Source organism: Trachinotus anak, unplaced genomic scaffold (assembly GCF_046630095.1).
Source record: "Trachinotus anak isolate AG129_WGS33_773 ecotype Australia unplaced genomic scaffold, CSIRO_AGI_Tana_v1 ptg000028l, whole genome shotgun sequence".
In the NCBI taxonomy this organism is placed as follows: Eukaryota; Metazoa; Chordata; class Actinopteri; order Carangiformes; family Carangidae; genus Trachinotus; species Trachinotus anak.
The window spans coordinates 19,948,060-19,966,444 of record NW_027273879.1 but is presented as its reverse complement, the minus strand read 5'-3'; the positions used below and the strand labels follow the sequence as shown (position 1 = coordinate 19,966,444).

The following is an 18,385-nucleotide window of genomic DNA, read 5'->3' as shown; positions in this document are numbered from 1 at the left end:
AGCAGAGGTCTAATCAGCTGGACTAATTTAGACTTTGAACAGTATTGTACAATGAGTAAATATTTGTGTACATTACCAAGTACATACTGGTTAGTCTGTATCTACATCTGTAGTATTTTATTTGATTTTAAGTACTCAGTGAAGTACACGTATGATCTCGCCTCAGGCATAGTATGGCCTCAGGTCATTGTTTTACGCAGCAGCTCCACCAATTGTTGAAACTAAGAAACTACCAGATGAAGTAAAATACATCAGTTTTAATCGATCGATCTAATACTTCTGTCCACTGCCTAATTTCTGCCTCCACAGGTACAAAGATTCTTATTCTTACACATATGTAGAGTATATGTGATACACGTATGTACCCTCACACTCTTATAAATAAAGAATATGAAAAAACAGCATCACAGGCCAAAAAAGAAGAGTCCTGAAACAAACTTTTACTAAAGTCACACATTTACGCAGTTTTGTCAACCAAATTTTTCAGACTTGATTTCACAACTGCTCCAAACATGCAGACTGTTTTAGGGAGAAAATGTGCTCAGTTATGCTGTTATAGTTATAGTCTAGTTTAAAATTTTCTGCAAGTACTTAAGTCATTCTTTATTAAGAAAAAAACGACTTAATGATTATTGAATTGAATCATTGATTATTTATTGACATGATTTTGTGACAGGATTAAAATAAACATATGATTAATAATTCAGTGATAGCTAAGGCTTGTTTTGTTGCTTCTGTAAGTCCCATTAAGTGAGACAGGAACAGGAGCAAATATCACAGCAACAATATACATAACAAATAGATATGAAAACACACAGAAGAATACAATTATTTAGACCACACAATAAGTGAATTTTTTTTTTTTTTTTGCTAAATATGTGACAAGTTCTGAAATACCCCTCTGCTGCCCTGACCTTTACCAGTCACTACCAGCTAAAAAGTTTCTTATCACAATGTCAACACACAGATTAAAAGAAGAAAGATCTTAAAATGATAAATGTGTATTTTTTCATTTCCATGACATCATTCTCCTTATCTATTTGTATTGATCGTTAGACTTGATTTTCTAAGATTGCTGCATTGTTTTCCGAGGTTTACTCCAGAGATATAAAAGATTCAGCTATCAGAGTCACCTGGTGAGCAGATGATCTCAGCATAAAAACACCACAGCAAATAGAGCTGAGCAACAAAACCGAAACAGAATCCATTTTTCCAGTAAAAAGAGAATCTCACCTACTGCTTTTTTAATAATACCAGTCTACTTGAGCTCACACAACTCAGCTGTGGATTCAAACTCAAGCCAAAGTCCAGCGTAGAGCGGCTGAGTGAATGTGGTCTGGACCCTGTGGAGGAGAGTCATGGTGTCAGACACACTGTAGAAGGACAGAGCACCTGCCCTGTGATCCAGGTACACTCCCACTCTGGAGGACTGAGGACCTGAGACAGAAGTGCTGATGTTGTTATGTCTGAATTCATAACTTCTATTGACACATTTTAAGACCCAAGACTTGTCATTGTGTCCAAATTCACTTTCATCTTTTGCTCTGCTGATGTTCTTATATGTGACTGCTACTGAAACTCCTCTTCCTCTCCTCTCCACCTCCCAGTAACAGCGACTGGTCAGACTCTCTCTGCTCATGACCTGAAATCTGTTAGTGAATCCAGGCGATTCTGGTTGTCTGACATACATCTCTGCTGCCAACTGCACTACTGCCAACAATGATGTTTCCTTTACTGTTACCTTTCTGTTCCCTTCAGATAACAACAACATTGTGTTTGCTGTGTTTGGGTCCAGTGTGATTTGTTGTGAATATTGTAAGAATCCAGCTCTGGTCTTAGGCTCTGTTTGTGGCAGTAAAACGTCCACTTCAGCCACTGTCAGTGAGATCTTGGGCCACAACTCATTAAAAACATCACATAATTTATCTTTAGCCTCTGACACAGCTGCCATCACATCCTCAAAGTAGCTCAGAGGTCGGATTCTAATGCTGGGTGAGTCTGTACATTCACTGGCTTGTGACAGTGAAGCGTAATTACAGAGAAACTGGGTGTGATTGTGTGTGTGAGAGAGCTGCTCCAGCTCAGTGTCTTTCCTCATCAGCGTTGCGATCTCCTGCTGCAGTTCCCCCTCATACCGTTTGGTCCGACTGACTTCAGTTTTCTGCTGGGATCTGATCTGCTTCTTCAGGTCAGAGCTTCTCTTCTCAATGAGACTGATCAGCTCAGTGAAGACCTTCTCACTGTCCCTCACTGCTTTATCAGCAGAGCGATTGATAGCCACCACCTCCTGCTGAAGCACCTTCAATTTTTTCTCTCTGTCCTGGATTCTCTGCTGGATCTTTTGTCGACTCACTCCGAGCTCTCCTTGCCTCTCAGTCCTTTCTTCTTCAGCTGAGACAAACTCATGTCCTTTATGTTCACCCATGGAGCAGAGATAACAGATACACTGTTGATCAGTGCGGCAGAAAATCTTCATTGTTTTACCATGATAACTGCAGATGTTCTCCTGAAGCTTTCTGGAGGGGTGGACCAGCTTGTGTTTTTCAAAGGCAGAGGATTCATAGTGAGGCTGGAGGTGCTGCTCACAGTAAGAGACCAGACACTGCAGACAGGACTTGACAGCTTTCAGCTTTCTCCCACTGCAGAAATCACAGGCCACATCATCAGTTCCAGCATAGCAGTGATCAGCTGGAGCAGCTTGGGGTCCAGTCTTCTTCAGGTCCTCCACTAGATCTGCTAACATGGTGTTTTTCACTAGGAAAGGTCTTGGTCTGAAGGTCTGTCTGCACTGAGGGCAGCTGTGGTTTTGCTTCGGCAGTTTTTCATCCCAGAAGAATTTAATGCAGCTCATACAGTAGTTGTGTCCACAGGGAATAGTCACTGGATCCCTCAGTAGATCCAAACAGATCGAACAGCAGAGTTTTTCCTGGTCCAGCTGAATTCCTCGCTGCGCCATTTTACCACTGCCAGAAAGTCAAATCCCTTCAAGATAAAAGCTGCCCTTTGATCCAAACCAAAGCTCACCTCCTTTTTTTAGTTTTCACTTGTTCATCTACAGTGAATAGGACTCGTCTGCTGTGGAAATTCACAGACTGTCATTCACGGACTGACAGCTATAAACTGGCAGCTCTGTGATGTGGGCAAGAAACAGGAAACATCTCTTGTAAACAACTGGCTGTATTTGAGAGCAGGAAGAAGAGGGGGTGGTCCTTATGCTTGGATCCCTTACAGGAAGAGGAGTGGTTTCTGTAGAGCAGTTCGTGTTTTCAGGGCCTATTATTGATTAAATGAGTGTGAGACACAAACTGGAAGAGTTCAACCTAAAAATGTTAAAGCTAGGGCTCATAAAACCCTGAAAAATGAATAATCTCTTGCCATCTTGATCAGCATTTGCCACATTATTTCAGAGAAAAAAACAAAAGGTTGATCTCTAAGCAATAAATATAGTGTTCCAGTGTCAGCAGGCCAAAACAGAAAGTGACAAGTGGTGGACGAAGACACGAAGAACCCTCAGTCAAACAATAACAAAAAGGTTAGAAATTAAACAACAGCTCAGCTTCTAAACTGACTTGAGGATGGCATCTGCTTCACTCAACCAGGAACATGACTTCTGACACTGGGTTCGGTGATGAGTTGGTTATTATGTTAAAGTGGCAGTTTTGTGTAACACAACCTATACTAAGTACCTCTCTGAGTCTTTTACATAACCAGGCTTATCTTTGTCAATGTTACAATGTTGTCACTAGTAGCAACTGCATCCTTTCATTTATTTATCAGCCCTCAGTGAATCACTCTCTCTGTGCTGGTCTTGTGTTGAAGTCTGGTCCCTTTGAATAGTTTTTCTCTATTAGGATACTGCAGTACCCTTCACCACTCAAATATCAACAGAACGAAACGCAGCAGCTTCCTGTTGTAAATGTGCATCACTGCAGAGGAGCCGACATGCATGTCTCCAGAATCTCAAAATAAGGATGGAACATGTTTCTCCTCAGCCCATATATATGAAGTTTCATTTGTTTATTTGGTTTCTTTTATTTTCTGATGATTTAGTTTAAACATATTTATTTCAAACTCTCCTGCTGACAGGAGGTTGGATCAACCCAAAGATTTGATGTGTGAGAAACAAAGACACATGGGAGAAGAAAAACCATAGAAACAGTAGGACTGATGGAGAGATGCTGCTGGACCGAAACATACATGATCAATGATTAAACACAAGGTATCATAACAGACATGAGCCTTTGTTCTAGATACTCAGACTGCTCTTTGTTGTGTTTCCTCAGTGTCATGCAAGTTTCAGATTTTGTGCAGAAATTTTAAAAGAGTTCCTTGAAATAAGTTTTTAAAAAAACATTATTCATTCTGAGTGGAAAACAATCAACTTTATTGATTAACTTTGTTGACATATTCAATCAGCGATCCACATATTCACTTAATCACACAGTCTGTAACACCAGTATTTCAGCACTATGGAGGATATTATTCAATCTGATTCTTCCTGATTATCAGAGTAATGATTACATCTTAACTATGCATTTATTACAATTCAGCTGTGATTAAGGGAAAACTTTCAGTGCTGATCTATTACATTTTACAACAACAATACACAATATAACAATACAGAACACACAGAAGAAATATATAGCTGACACAGTAGGCTACAGCTTCCATAAAAAACTAAAACTAAAAAGAAAATTGGAAAACATTTGACAGAAATATTTTACAGACATCTAAAAATGATTATTTTAATTTCAATGTTTTCATTATTCAATATATTTAGTTTCGGGATTTCTTCTGTTCTGTTGTTTCCTCTGCAACTTGGCTTGATGTATTTTCTGAAAAAATATTCTAAAAAACATGATGTCACAGTTCCACCCACAATGTTTGATTGACAGGTGAATTCTGGGAAGTGCTCTGCAGAGACATCACCATGAGGAGAACTAAGAGGAGCTAACAACAAAGACTGAGACAAAATAAATGTACAATCTGAAAGCAGACTCTCACCCATTGCGTCCCTCATAACTCTTGTCTACTTGAGCTCACACAACTCAGCTGTGGATCCTGAACCAACAAACCCAAGTCCAGCAAAAAGAGGCTGAGTGAATGTGGTCTGGACTCTGTGGAGGAGAGTCATGGTTTCAGCGACGCTGTAGAAGGACAGAACACCTGCACTGTGATCCAGGTACACTCCCACTCTGGAGGACTGAGGACCTGAGATGACAGTGCTGGTACCGTCATGTCGGAATTCATAACTTTTGTTGAAACATGCTAAAGTCCACGACTGCTCATTGTTTCCAAACAAACTTTCAACTCCTGTCTTGCTAATGTCCATGTCTGTGACTGCTACTGAAACTTGTAACCCACTCCTCTCAACCTCCCAGTAACAACGTCTCATCAGACATCCTCTACTCAGGACCTGTAACCAGTTGGTGAATCTGTCTGGGTGACTAGAATCTAACTGTTCTTCTAATGTTACTGTTACTTTTCTATTCCCTTCAGATAATAACAGGCATGTGTTTGCTGTGTTTGGATCCAGTGTGATTTCATGTGAGTATTTCAAGAATCCAGCCCTGGTCTCGGGCTCTGCTTGTGGCAGTAAAACGTCCACATCAGCCACTGTCCGTGAGATCTTAGTCCATTCCTCTCTGAGAATATCTTGTAGTTTATCTCTGGCCTCTGACACAGCTGCCACCACATCCTCAAAGTACCTCAGAGGTCGGATATTGATCTTGGGTGACACTGAAGAGTCAGTGAGATTTGACAGTGATGGATAATTGTGTAAGAACTGGATGTGATCTTCTGTGAGTGAGAGCTGCTCCAGCTCATCATCTTTCTTCCTCAGTTCAGTAATTTCCTTCCCCAGTTTCTCTTCAAGCTCTTTGACTTGACTGACTTCAGTTTTCTGCTGGGATCTGATCTGCTGCTTTGCATCTGAACTTTTCTTCTCAATAAGACTGATCAGCTCAGTAAAGATCTTCTCACTGTCCCTCACTGCTTTATCAGCAGAGCCATTGATAGCCACCACTTCCTGCTGAAGCACCTTTACGACTTCCTCTCTGTCCTGGATTCTCTGCTGGATTTTTTGCTGATTCAGTTTGAGATCTCTCTGCCTCTCACCTCTTTCTGCTGCAGCAGAGACTATGTCATGTCCTTTATGCTCATCCATGGAGCAGAGATAACAGATACACTGTTGATCAGTGCGGCAGAAAATCTTCATCACTTCATCATGACAACTGCAGATGTTCTCCTGAAGCTTCTTGGAGGGGTGGACCAGCTTGTGTTTTTCAAAGGCAGAGGATTCATAGTGAGGCTGGAGGTGCTGCTCACAGTAAGAGACCTGACACTGCAGACAGGACTTGAGAGCTTTCAGCTTTCTCCCAGTGCAGACATCACAGGCCACATCATCAGTTCCAGCATAGCAGTGATCAGCTGGAGCAGCTTGGGGTCCAGTCTTCTTCAGGTCCTCCACTAGATCTGCTAACATGGTGTTTTTCACTAGGACAGGTCTTGGTATGAAATCCTGTCTGCACTGAGGGCAGCTGTGGATCCTCCTCTGATCATCTTGATCCCAGTGACTTTTAATGCAGCTCATACAGTAGTTGTGTCCACAGGGAATAGTCACTGGATCTTTCAGTAGATCCAAACAGATCGAACAGCAGAGTTTCTCCTGGTTAATTTCTCGCTGCGCCATTTCACCTCAGAGAGATAGGAAATGTCAAATAGTTTCACTTTCGCATAAAGGATTGAAGCTGTTAGCTGGTTTGAACCAACACCCACTTCCCCACGCCTTCTGCATGTACACTTAATCTGTAGTGTATATGGCTTGTTAGCTTTTACACTTCACAGCATGTTGTTTATACTCATCCATACACTGTCAGGTCTGCAGGGAGCAGGAAACACATGGACTTAATGGGAGTGGCCTTGTTTGGGAACAAGGAAAACAGGTTGAGGTTTTCAGGGTCTGATTATTTCTGGGAACCTTCAGTGGAACAAAGTACAGTTACACTCCCTTTTTACAACATGAGGATTTGAATATGAGACATAAAGTGGACAAGTTAAACCTAAAAACACTTCTCATGTAGAAAAAATCAGTAAATATTCTCAGAGATGTTGGTGACCAGACTTTTAACTCTTTCTATCCTCAAGGATTATTGACCTAAACATTCACAGTGAAACTGTTCAGATAACATCAGGATGATCCGTCAGCCTTGTCTTCTTCAGTGGTGTTTCTTCTTTGGGAAAACTGATGCTCACTTTTCGATCCACATCAGATCTTCAGATTGCACTTTGTTATGTTTTAAGGAGTACATAGCTTCAGTTATACTCTCATAATAGACATAATTTCAGAAACAAGGTATTCATTCTTAGGCAAAAGTCAAGTTTATTGACAACAGGCAAGTGTTTTTATATCTATATAATTGTAAAAGGTCAGGTACAAATCTAATTATGTCTAAGACGTCCATTTTTAAATCACTGCATTTGTCAAGTTTATTCATTTAATAAAAACACGTTATAAAAACTTTCTATAAAACAATGCATTCCTGCTATATTTTCTTGTAAAAATCAGATCTCTTACAAATCTTATGTTTGGTAAAAAAAAAAAAAAAAACATGAACTTCACAGCAGGAACTAAAGGTTGACCCTGGTACCTTCCAGTGGCATGACTTTTCCACTAGGTGGGGCTGCGGCTCCAGGTATAAAGCAGAGAGCCAGCTGCTGGTGGTGGTTTTAAAAGTTTAAAAAATGGTCTTTTGGTGGCCACTTAACAACTGATTTCACTTGACAATGATCACCACAGCACCACAACGATCCCTGTATATTCTGGCTGCTTTCAGGGGGGAAACATCATCAAGGAAGCAGTGTTAACAATAATAACAATAGACCTATTGATAAAAATAGTCCGTTATTATTATTACATTATTTACAATAATAATGTTTCCTTATTAAATAGCATTTCATTGGTTGACTGTAGACCACAAACACACACTGCAGTGCGTAGTAAAGATATTGGAGTGAGTGGAAGCAAAACTAAAAACCGTAGTTATGAACTTGACAGGACAGAGGAAACTCTCCGGGAGGAAACAGAATCAAACTTTGAGCTCCTGAAATATTCTCTTCAGACAGCTCTGATGGAGCTCAGGATTTATCAGGATGCCAGCTGCTTTACTCCAAACAAGTTCACTGTATGAACCTGGACTGTGTGTGAGTAACAGCTGACCTTCTGGATGTGTAGAAGAGCACAGAACATGAATTAACATGAGATCCTGACTGATCCTGCCGGCGAGTCTGGAGATTTCATCAGTGTAAGAAAATGCTCACATCGTCTCTTTCACCTGAAAGAAAAAATTATGAAGTTGTACATTTGTTTCAGGCATTCAAAATGTCAAAATAGAAATGATTAGCAAAATATAGTATTTTGTTCATGAAGTGTGTGTTTAGATTATAAACCATCAGCTTTCAGATAAATGATGGAAGAAAAGACCTGTCACTGGAAGATGTTTTTAATATCCAGACCGTGTCCTACATCTCATTAAATGATGCCAAAAAATATATATATATGATAAAACAAATAAATTGCAATAACTGTCTGATAAAACATTACTAATGCTAATAATGACTAACCTACATGGAGGTGAGCCCACACAACTCATTCAGTAGTGCAGATGCAAACAAGGACTGGGTCATACAGTAAAATATATATTTATATCTCTTTGACCAGTAGATCTTTCTTTCCAACAATGATGTACATCATATCTGTTCAGGTACGGGCTGTCTATTGCTTTCAACTGATACTAAGAAGTTAAACTGAAGTCAATGGGATCTAAAATCTAAAATCGTTCTGATACAAATGTGACTTCTTTGTGTAAATTTAGACAAAAAGAAAAGAAAAACTACTATTAACAATTTAAAACAAAAACCAAGTTGTTATTACAGTAATAGACTTTAAGTAATAATCATAATAATAATAAATATGTGAATAGGTGTGAATCCAACAGCATTTAAATTGCTGTTGGATTCACACCTGAACAAATTAATATTATTTAGTTTTGCTTTAAGCTACAACAGACTGATACAGGTTAATTCTAGTAACTATACTTCAGCTAAGAGGACTGGAGAAATTTGTTCAATAAACAGGTGACTCCAGCACAACGCCTGTCAGCGAGAGCAGGGCAAAGAGACTGCTACATGATTAATTAGAAATATGGCTGATCACTTACCCTAATTACTATTTCATAACCGAGCTGCAGACAACTTTGTCAGCTGACCTCATCAACTACATTTTAATGTATTTGGATTTTCCCATGTTCTCTTCTCTCAACTTGGTGACAGAGACTATTAACTTATTGACTGACTTTAATAATATTAATCACATTGTGTCGCTACAACGTTATTGCTTAAATTGACCTAAAATAAACGGTACTAAACTCGCTTCTTTTATCAATACAAAAAGAATACTTTTTACAATATATTAACATTAAACCTACAAGTACTGATTGCTGGAGCAAATAATATATTTTCTATTGTGTCATAATAAAAAATAAATAAATAAAAGATTAAATAAAACTTCCGTCAAAAAAAAAAAAAAACATTTTTAAAAAACAATACCAGTTAAGTTTGGCAGTTGACGTAAGAAGCTGGTTGCCATGGAGAGCCTATATAAGCAAGAAAATAGTTCCAAAATCCACCATTGTACTCTGAGACACTGGAAGAGAAACTCAAAACATTTACTGAACGATTTTTGGAAAAGAGAGCAAGTGACCATCGAAGGAAGGACCCCCGCCGACCTCAGTTGACCTCTGTCACTGTTTCATCATGGAAAATGTGAGAATAAAAGCAGTTTAAGTCACAAGGTCATTTAAATGGCTTTTTTCAAGCCATTTTTTTCCACACCTCGGCGCAGTACAAGAAGGATTTTGATGCAGTATCAGTTTGTCCAGTAATTAATATAAGCACAAATATAAAATATTAAAGAGACTGAAGTGTGAAGACAGAAGTAATCCTGCCATATTCAGAAGAAACTGCTGATTTAAAGGCAAACTGACACAGTCTTAACTTGTTTCAGCTTCCTCGGGTGAAAATCAAGACATGAAACATTACTTTGCATAATCAGCTAGCTAACATTGGTTGGTTAGCTAACCTGTAACTTTGGGCTAAATTTAGAAATTGGCTAACATCAGATATTGAAGAGTGACTTAAAGCTAAAGTTAGAAAATAGAAAATATTAGTTGGCTTAACTGTAATTTATGCTAAATTTAAAAACTAGCTAATATTAGTTAGCTAATCTGTAACTTAAGGCAAAAGTTAGAAACTAGCTAAGATTAGTTAGCTAAAGTATAATTTAAGACTAAAGTTATAAACTAGTTAACATTAGTTAGCTAAACTATACTTTCAGGCTAGTTAGAAACTGGCTAACATTAGATAGCTAACCTGTAATTTAAGCTAAAATTAAAAACTAGCTAACACTAGTTAGCTAAACTGTAACTTAAGGCTAAAGTTAGAAACTAGCTAATATTAGTTAGCTAAACTGTAATTTTAGCTAATATTAGTTAGCTAAACTAATTTTAGCTAAAATTAAAAACAATTTAAGCTAAAGTTAAAAAATAACAAGTTAGCTAAATTATAACTCATGGCTAAAGTTAGTAAGTAGTAAACATTAGTTGGCTAAACTGTAACTTAAGGCTCAAGTTAGAAACTAGCTAATATTAGTTAGCTAAACTGTAATTTAAGCTAAAATTAAAAACGAGCTAACATTAGTTAGCTAAACTGTGCTTTCAGGCTAAAGTTAGAAACTAGCTAACATTAGTTACCTAAACTGTAATTTGAGACTAAAATTAAAAACTACTTAACATTAGTTTGCTAAACAGGCTGAAGTTAGAAACTAGCTAACATTAGTTAGCTAAACTGTAACTTAAGGCTGAAGTTAGAAAATAGCTCACATTAGTTAGCTAAACTGTACTTTCAGGCTAGAGTTAGAAACTAGCTAACATTAGTTAGCTGAACTGTAACTTAAGGCTAAAGTTAGAAACTAGCTACGTTTTGTTGTTGTTGTTTTTTTCTTTTGTCTTGTTTCTATGTTAAAGCAATAAACAAGTGGATTAGTTCTATAGGAAATAAAAAAACAAACAGAAATTCAGATACAGAGCAGAAAAATGTTTTGTCTAATTAAGGGGAACATCAGTGAGCTCAGCAGGGTCACCATTCTACTCAATGTTCAGTCAAATGCAGTTGTGCTGAATTAAACTGTAAACTGTATGGTTACAGACGTGTGATGTGCCGGCTCACCTCCATGACCACAACTACTGGAGGAGAGAGCCCAGCAGGAGCCAGAGCAGCACCAACAGCCACAGGGTAAAACACCTTTCTTTTGTTGTGTGGGAGGACACTGTAAAAGTGAGTATGCTGTTACATCTATTATGAGTTTTCACTGATCTGAAATATTATTTTTAGTTTTATGAAGTGCTTTCATGCCTAATGTTTTTAAATGACTATTAGTGTAATTGCCCATAAGGTTTGTGATAACACTGGATAAATATTATCATGTATAGACAGTGAAACTGTCTCTAAAATTCACATAAAGCTACACGAAACAGAGATTTTAATTTGATGAAAAATACAAAATCATTTTTAATCATCAGTTCCTCAAGCTCTTCACTAATCTATTCCACAATTAGCCCTGATTTGATTTGTAAAACTTTATCAACAGCAAAATGTTTTTAAAATGAAAATGGGGCCTTCTACTAAAACAAGCTCACCAATAATTGTAAAAAGTAATTAGATGAAATAACTGAAACAACACTGTGAAAGTTATCACCCACTTGGTTTGTTGAGGTCATTTGTGTCACTTCAACATTTTTACCTTATTTATGTAGGAACATGTAGGAATATTTTCTTTATTTCTTTCATAGTCAAGATTTTTTTTCTTTTCTTCGTTATTTGTGTAGTTTGTTAGTTTGGCAAGTTGTTTGTTTAGATGATTTTAGTCTATTTTTGGTTTGTCTCGTAACATTTGTGCTGTACCTCAGCTTTTCAGCAGGTAGGCAGGTATAGGACCAGCATGCACCTGGGAGGGCTTGTAATTTTTTTTTCCAGAGTAAGAAAGGAAGCAGGAGCCATGATTCTTTTCTTCTGTTGTTTACTTGCTTTACTAGTATCAAGAATCCTCAAGAAAACACAAGGACGTTGTATGGACAATGGACGGGCTTTACCTGTGTACAAAAAGATTCTTATGGTGCATCAGTGACATTTGATTTCAAGTTTGTTTCACGTTTGATTTTAATTATGGACAAATGTTCACTGCAGAAGGTGAAATGTTGAATGGGGGTGAGGGTTAGAGTAGCTCTTTACTTTGTTACTTTACATAAAACAGTTTATTTACATTTAGCCTGAAGGATGTCAACTAAAGTTTAACAGTGGACGTTGGTGGAGATATTAAATAGTAGAAAGTTGCAGTCTGGCAAAGCCTCCAACCTCCATCCCTCCGGATGAGGCTCCACCGATCTGTGAGGTGTCATCATGTGAGGATTAGCTCTGCTGGGAGCAGCAGTAACATCTGTCTTCTACCCAACATCTGCTGACCCACTGGTTGTTTGTCCTCCTGCAGGTCTTCATGCGCTGCCTGGATGATGATGTGTTATTGTTCTGCTGACTGTGCGCTTGGTTCCGCCTCGGTCCGTGCTTTACAGTGAGCGATCAGTAAGTTTGATGTGTCGCTGCTGCTCAGAGATCAGTGGGAGTGGTTGTATGATGAGACTGTGGATAGAAGTGTGGAGTGGAGGTGTGTGCTGGAGTGCTACATGTCTGGTTTCCTTTATTACTGCTGTGAGTGGGGGCTCTGTGGAGTGGGCTGTAGCAGGTCATTGTCTGGCTGAGGTGGTAAACCACCCTGATCCTGACACATCTCATCTGGTGATCCAGCGAGTCAGTATCAGACGTCCTAAACAGTATCCACACTCATTACATCTGCTGCGTCTGCGGTGTGTGTTAGAGCACCTCTGCTCTTTGGCCTCAAAGCTTCATATTTTATTTCATAAAAGAGTTTTATCATGTAACAGAGGTGGTCTGTGACTGTGGAGTTATAGCATCTCTGTAATAATTGTGTGTATAGTAATCATTAGGTAAACGGTACCCAGGTTAGTGATACTCAGTCAGTGGGGAAACACAGAGTGGATCCACTGATGTTACAGCAGCAGTCTGAGAGGACTAGACCTGGACCAGTTTGACCTGGTCCTTCACCTCCTCCCTCTGTCCATCTCTCTATCAGGCTGCTGAGAGCAGGAAGAGAAAGAGGGAGCAGGAGAGCAGCTCCAGAGCCCTCGAGGAGCCTCCAGAGAGAAGACTCCGTGAGAATGCTGCTGTCCCGTCAGACTGGAGCCCCAGCCCACAGCCCTCCACCTCGGCCCCACAGGCCAGACTGGAAGGTGTCCAGCTGGAGGTGAGTGCTCCAAATGTGAATGAGAGTTTTTGTCTCTGTCAGAAGCATTTTGTCCTCACTGGATGGTCACCACTCACATCTCCCCCTCTCTGCTGCGTCAGTCTAAAGGATGTAGCTGAACCAGTGTGACCTTCCCTCTCCTCCACTCTCTGTCTCTCTGAAATGTTCAGCAAAGAACAGCAGGAGAAAGGCAGCAGGACAGCCAGCCCAGAGCCCTCCAGGAACCCGGGGATGACGGCGAGCATCCCCTCCGGCCCAGCCCCTACGGCCCCCAGCCCGGTGGTCTCCCCCCCTCTGCTTTTAATGCAGTGGTGGAGATGATCATGTCGTGGATGACTGACTCTCCATACAACCCGGAGATGTGAGGCCAGGTGCAGAGCTCCATGGCTGGACCAGCTAGTGCTTGTTACAGTAACACACACACACACACACATACCTGTAGATAAGATAGATAAGACATAGATAAGACATAGATAAGTTTAAACTCTTTTTTGTCTTAAGATAAGTAAGATAAGAAATAGTAATCTTAGAAAGATAAGAAATATTTCTATGATGAAAATACATTTTATTTGTTCTTACTTTCTAGTTAAGTTTTAACTCTTTTTATTATAAAGATAAATTTTAATTATCTGTAATATGAAGATAAGGTTTAACTCTTCATAGTACACAGATAAGTTTTAATTCTTTCTTACTTTCTCAATGAGTTTTTAATTATTTTTAGTTCATAGATCAGTTTTAACCTTTTTTAGTCTGTAGCTATGCTTCATGTTTTTTCTGTGTATACTGTATAAGATATTTTTACTATGTAGATAAGTTTTAAATCTTTTCATATTGTAAATAACCTTTGGTTTTAACTTTCTAGATAAGTTTTAACTTCATAGTTTTTGATTTGAACTCTGTTATAGTTTTTAGAAGTTTTAACACTTCTAAGATCTTAGCTTAGTTTTATCTTTTTTTTGTATAGTATAGTTTAAGTTTTAACTCTTCTTAGTATAATGACATTAACACACACACACAGGGACACACACACACACACACAAACACACACTACTTGTAGATAAGATATAGATAGGTTAATAACATGAAGATAGTTCTTTATAGTTCATATTTTCTAGATAGATTTTGATTAATTTTAGTCTTTAGATAAGTTTTAACTTTTTTATTTTGTATTTAATTTTTGTTTTAATAAGTTTGTACAGATGTTCTTGAAGCCTTCCAGGTATTTAGTTTCTTCAGCACTTCTTTTTAAGAACTTTCCTTAAAGAAGAAATGGTAAGTATTCACACTTTTCTAACTTTTTTCTTTTTTCTTCTGCAGTTTCCCCAAAATAAAAACTTTAAAAAATCCACAAAAAAAACCACCCAAAAAACAAACAAAAAAAACATTCCATCTTAGTATGTAGATAGTACATGAGTATGTAAACTTTGACACACATTTTTAATAATATTATATGGGTTCACATCTTGATATATTATCAAGATGTGAACTATGAACTTAAAGCAATTTAGACCACACATACATAAATTATTAAGTTAGGTTTGAAGTAATGAAACTATTTAAAAAGAATAATAATAACAATTAATAAGACTGTCTATTGAAACCAAGTTGTCATAGAGGTAAAGAGCTTTAGGAGGGTCGACTGACAATGTTCCACTCCAACATGTTCTTCCCACAGTTCACATGTCAGTATAATGACAGACAATACAGCATCTTAAGATTTTTCTTGTTCGATAAATTTTCCATGAAATTCATTTTTAAATTAATGTCAATATATTAACTGATGAGTTAGTTAAAGGAGCAGTGTGTAGGATTCAGGGGGTTTTATTGGCAGAAATGGAATATAATACTCCTCATTATGTTTTCATTCGTGAATAATCAGCTGAAACTAAGAATCATTATTTTCTTTAGCTTTGAGTCCTTCATATCTACATAGTGGGTCCTCTTCCACAGAGGCCACCATGTTGCACTGCCATGTTCCTACAGTAGCCCAGAACAGACAAACAAACACTGGCTCTGAAGGTCACTGTAGGTTCATCACAGTGAGAGAAAAGATGAATAAATGATGTTACATTAGAGAATAACACAGTTTTAAAGTCTTGACTTTTCAGTTTGAACAGAAGGAAACATCTGTTTGGGTGGAGCATTGTCAGAGGGTTTGGGTTAGGGTGGGTTAGACCCTCCTAAAGACCTATTATATTATAAAGTGTTCAGCATTACTAAACCTCAGAGAGTGATCTGTGTCGTACTAACAGACTGTAAACTATCAGTAGCTGTGATGGACGTCCTGCTGCCTCCTCACTATCAGGAATGATAAAATTACTGACAACTGACAGACTGACTCGTAGTCATACCCAAAGTGTTTGTAATAACTAATTTAATTTGACTAAATCCTTTTGATCAGGAAAAGTAACATCAGGTTTGTCTTTGAGGGTCTTTCATAACTTTTCTCTAAATTGTTTTTTAGACTCTTATTTTGTAGACGGCCTACATTGTTATATGAACAAAAGGAAGCAGGTATTTGGATGGAACAGTGTCACAGGGTCACGGTCAGGGAGGGACAGACCCTCTTAATGACCTTTTTTTCTTTCATACAGAGGTCAAAAGAGACAAAGTGAAACTGAAAAGTATATTGACATCCAGTGTCCACAGTATTTATATGTGTTGTGTTGTGAAATATTTTTTGTGGTTCTTCAGCAGCCATATGTCTAATCTAGTTTATAGTAGTTTCCCAGGCATGTTTGGTGTTGTATAAGCATAAATACACATGTGTAGCTAATGTAGATGTGGTAACAACTGTTCTGTACTTGGTTTTATCAGTGGGCTAACCCACACCATCTCCTATCTGGATGGGTTTTTTTTTTTTACCATTTTTGTCTTTATTGCGATAAGGACAGTGGGAGTGAGAGAAACAGTAAAGTGAATGACATGCAGCAAAGGGCCTGAATCAGATTTGAACCCAGGCCGCCGTGGTAAGGACTTAGCCTAATGGTATGCACTTTGCCAGGTGAGTCACAGTGGTGCCCCTGATCCATGTTTTTAATCTCCTCTTCCTCTTTTGCTCTGTCTGGCCTGTTGCTTGCCCTTTCTTTCTTCCTCCATTTCACGAAGCAACCAAGCCGAGTGGTTGCCAGCCAGAAGTGGTTCACCTGGGCTGTGGGCTGGGCCACCCTTTAAAAGCTGCCTGCTCACTCTGTCTCTCTTTCATCAGCAACATCCCCTGTTTGTTTCATTTGTTTGGTTAATTTTAGCACTCAACACTTTCCCTCATCCATGCATTCCCATACACTACTGATTGTACTGATTGAGCATGTCCTGTTTAGGTTAAGTTATGTAACTAGGTTACTTTAATAAATTAATTTTGTTATTTGCTTTTCCAGCATATGTGTTCTCCCTCCTTCTCTGTCCGAACCTTGAGCCAGTTCGTGAGAAAATGGGGGCTCGTCCAGGATCAAGGAATCCGTACAGTGAGGTTAAATCCAGCCTTAGCGTGATAAAATGGAGGTTTGTCCATTCATGAAGGCCTGTTATTTGTTTGAACATGGTTGACCTCATGGTTTTTGGTAAGTGACTTTGTTTAACTGTTGTCTTTATTGGGTTTGACATATGTGTTATGGGGAGAATTACACGTGGTAGTTTGTTATTGTTGGAGGAAGGATTAGAGAGAGCTGTTTGTTTGTGGTGCTCAGTTTTGGTAATGGTCATGTCAGTGGTTGGCCTTCAGTGTAGCAGGTGCTTTCCAGTCCCACTGGTCTGTGATTAAAGACCCTCTCGCTGGTAGCAGCCTGAAGACTAGGGTTGAGTTAGTTAGCTTGTTCTACTCTTAGTTAGCGGGGGTTTTGACTCAATTGTGTTGTGGCTACTTGGGTTTGTTCAACTGGATCATTGTGCTGCTAGGTTCCGTAAGATTAAAACTAACAATGGATGATTTACACTGCCTTGTTGTTTTGCTTGACTGAAGTATGGCCTCTTTTGGGGAGGACTTGGTGCAGTCTTTGAGGAACTGTGTGTCCAAGAGACTGGCTTTTGAAAATTGCTGAGCACTGTAAAATTGAAATTCCTGACAAACTGAAAGAAACAATTAGGGACTGACACACATTTCTGGATGAAGGTGTATTTGATAAGTGAGGAAGTAGTACGTTTTAGATGTTGTTGCATGTCCACAACTTGGTAGCTTAGCCTGGTGGCTGTGGTAAGCGCAGTGTTACAGCTCATGTTGTGAGCTTTGTTGTAGCTTCGGTTAGTGAGCCTTTGATTTTGAGGAACCTTTTGGTATGCTACTTTGGGTTAGTGCTGCGTTAATTCCAGTTTTGTGTATATTTGGTAGCTGGAGTTTGGTGAGGGCATGGCACTGAATTTGCTTTGTCTAGCTGCAGGCCACGTGTTGGACACTTCAGTATTCATTTTGAGCAACATTTTGATACCTACTTTGAGTCAGTGGTTGAGCTTCACTTCATAGTGACTATAGGCCTCACTTTGCTGTGCTCTTCACTTCCTAGAGAGGTAGATAATGTCATGGCAGATGCCCTAGCTTGCATTTGAGTTTACAAGCTACCTATGTTTAACATAGTGTAACAGTGAATGCTGTTATTAACCTGTGTTTACAACTGCTGCTCAGCATGTAGTGTTTGTCTGACAGCAGGAACAGAAAAACATCTAAGTGGTAGCAGTTGTATTAGAGACTGTGGTGATATTTCAGTATTTCAACAGCTTGCTTTAGTGCCAGAAGAACAGTAGGCTTAGGTATAGTGACTTCTTCTTATAGTGACTGCTTCCTTCTTTCATGTCCTCCGTTTCCTCGGCTGCTCCCGCCTCATTGACGAGTGGTCCTCACCAGCTAGCAAGTCCATGAAACTCCAGGATGGCACGAAATCAAAGTTAGTTGCTTTGGTTGTGTTGAGTTTTTCCTTTGGGGTTAAGTTTCATATCAGGTATGTGTTGCTGGGTGATGCAGTA

At 38.8% G+C, this 18,385-nt stretch overlaps 2 protein-coding genes across 2 annotated transcripts; both read right to left on the bottom strand.

The window, feature by feature from the left end:
* Positions 1-588: 588 nt before the first annotated feature.
* LOC139611170 (tripartite motif-containing protein 16-like) lies at positions 589-3,165 on the bottom strand. The gene has a single exon (XM_071465572.1). It carries the CDS (start codon positions 2,954-2,956, stop codon positions 1,259-1,261), a length of 1,698 nt encoding a protein of 565 aa, XP_071321673.1. The 5' UTR covers positions 2,957-3,165; the 3' UTR covers positions 589-1,258.
* Positions 3,166-4,363: 1,198 nt separating this feature from the next.
* Positions 4,364-6,822, bottom strand: LOC139611173 (tripartite motif-containing protein 16-like). Its single transcript, XM_071465575.1, has one exon. It carries the CDS (start codon positions 6,689-6,691, stop codon positions 5,030-5,032), a length of 1,662 nt encoding a protein of 553 aa, XP_071321676.1. The 5' UTR covers positions 6,692-6,822; the 3' UTR covers positions 4,364-5,029.
* Between the last annotated feature and the right edge of the window lie 11,563 nt (positions 6,823-18,385).

Coding starts and splice junctions, on each gene's coding strand:
- LOC139611173 (XM_071465575.1), bottom strand. CDS start 6,691: ATGGCGCAGCGAGAAATTAACCAGGAGAAACTCTGCTGTTCGATCTGT.
- LOC139611170 (XM_071465572.1), bottom strand. CDS start 2,956: ATGGCGCAGCGAGGAATTCAGCTGGACCAGGAAAAACTCTGCTGTTCG.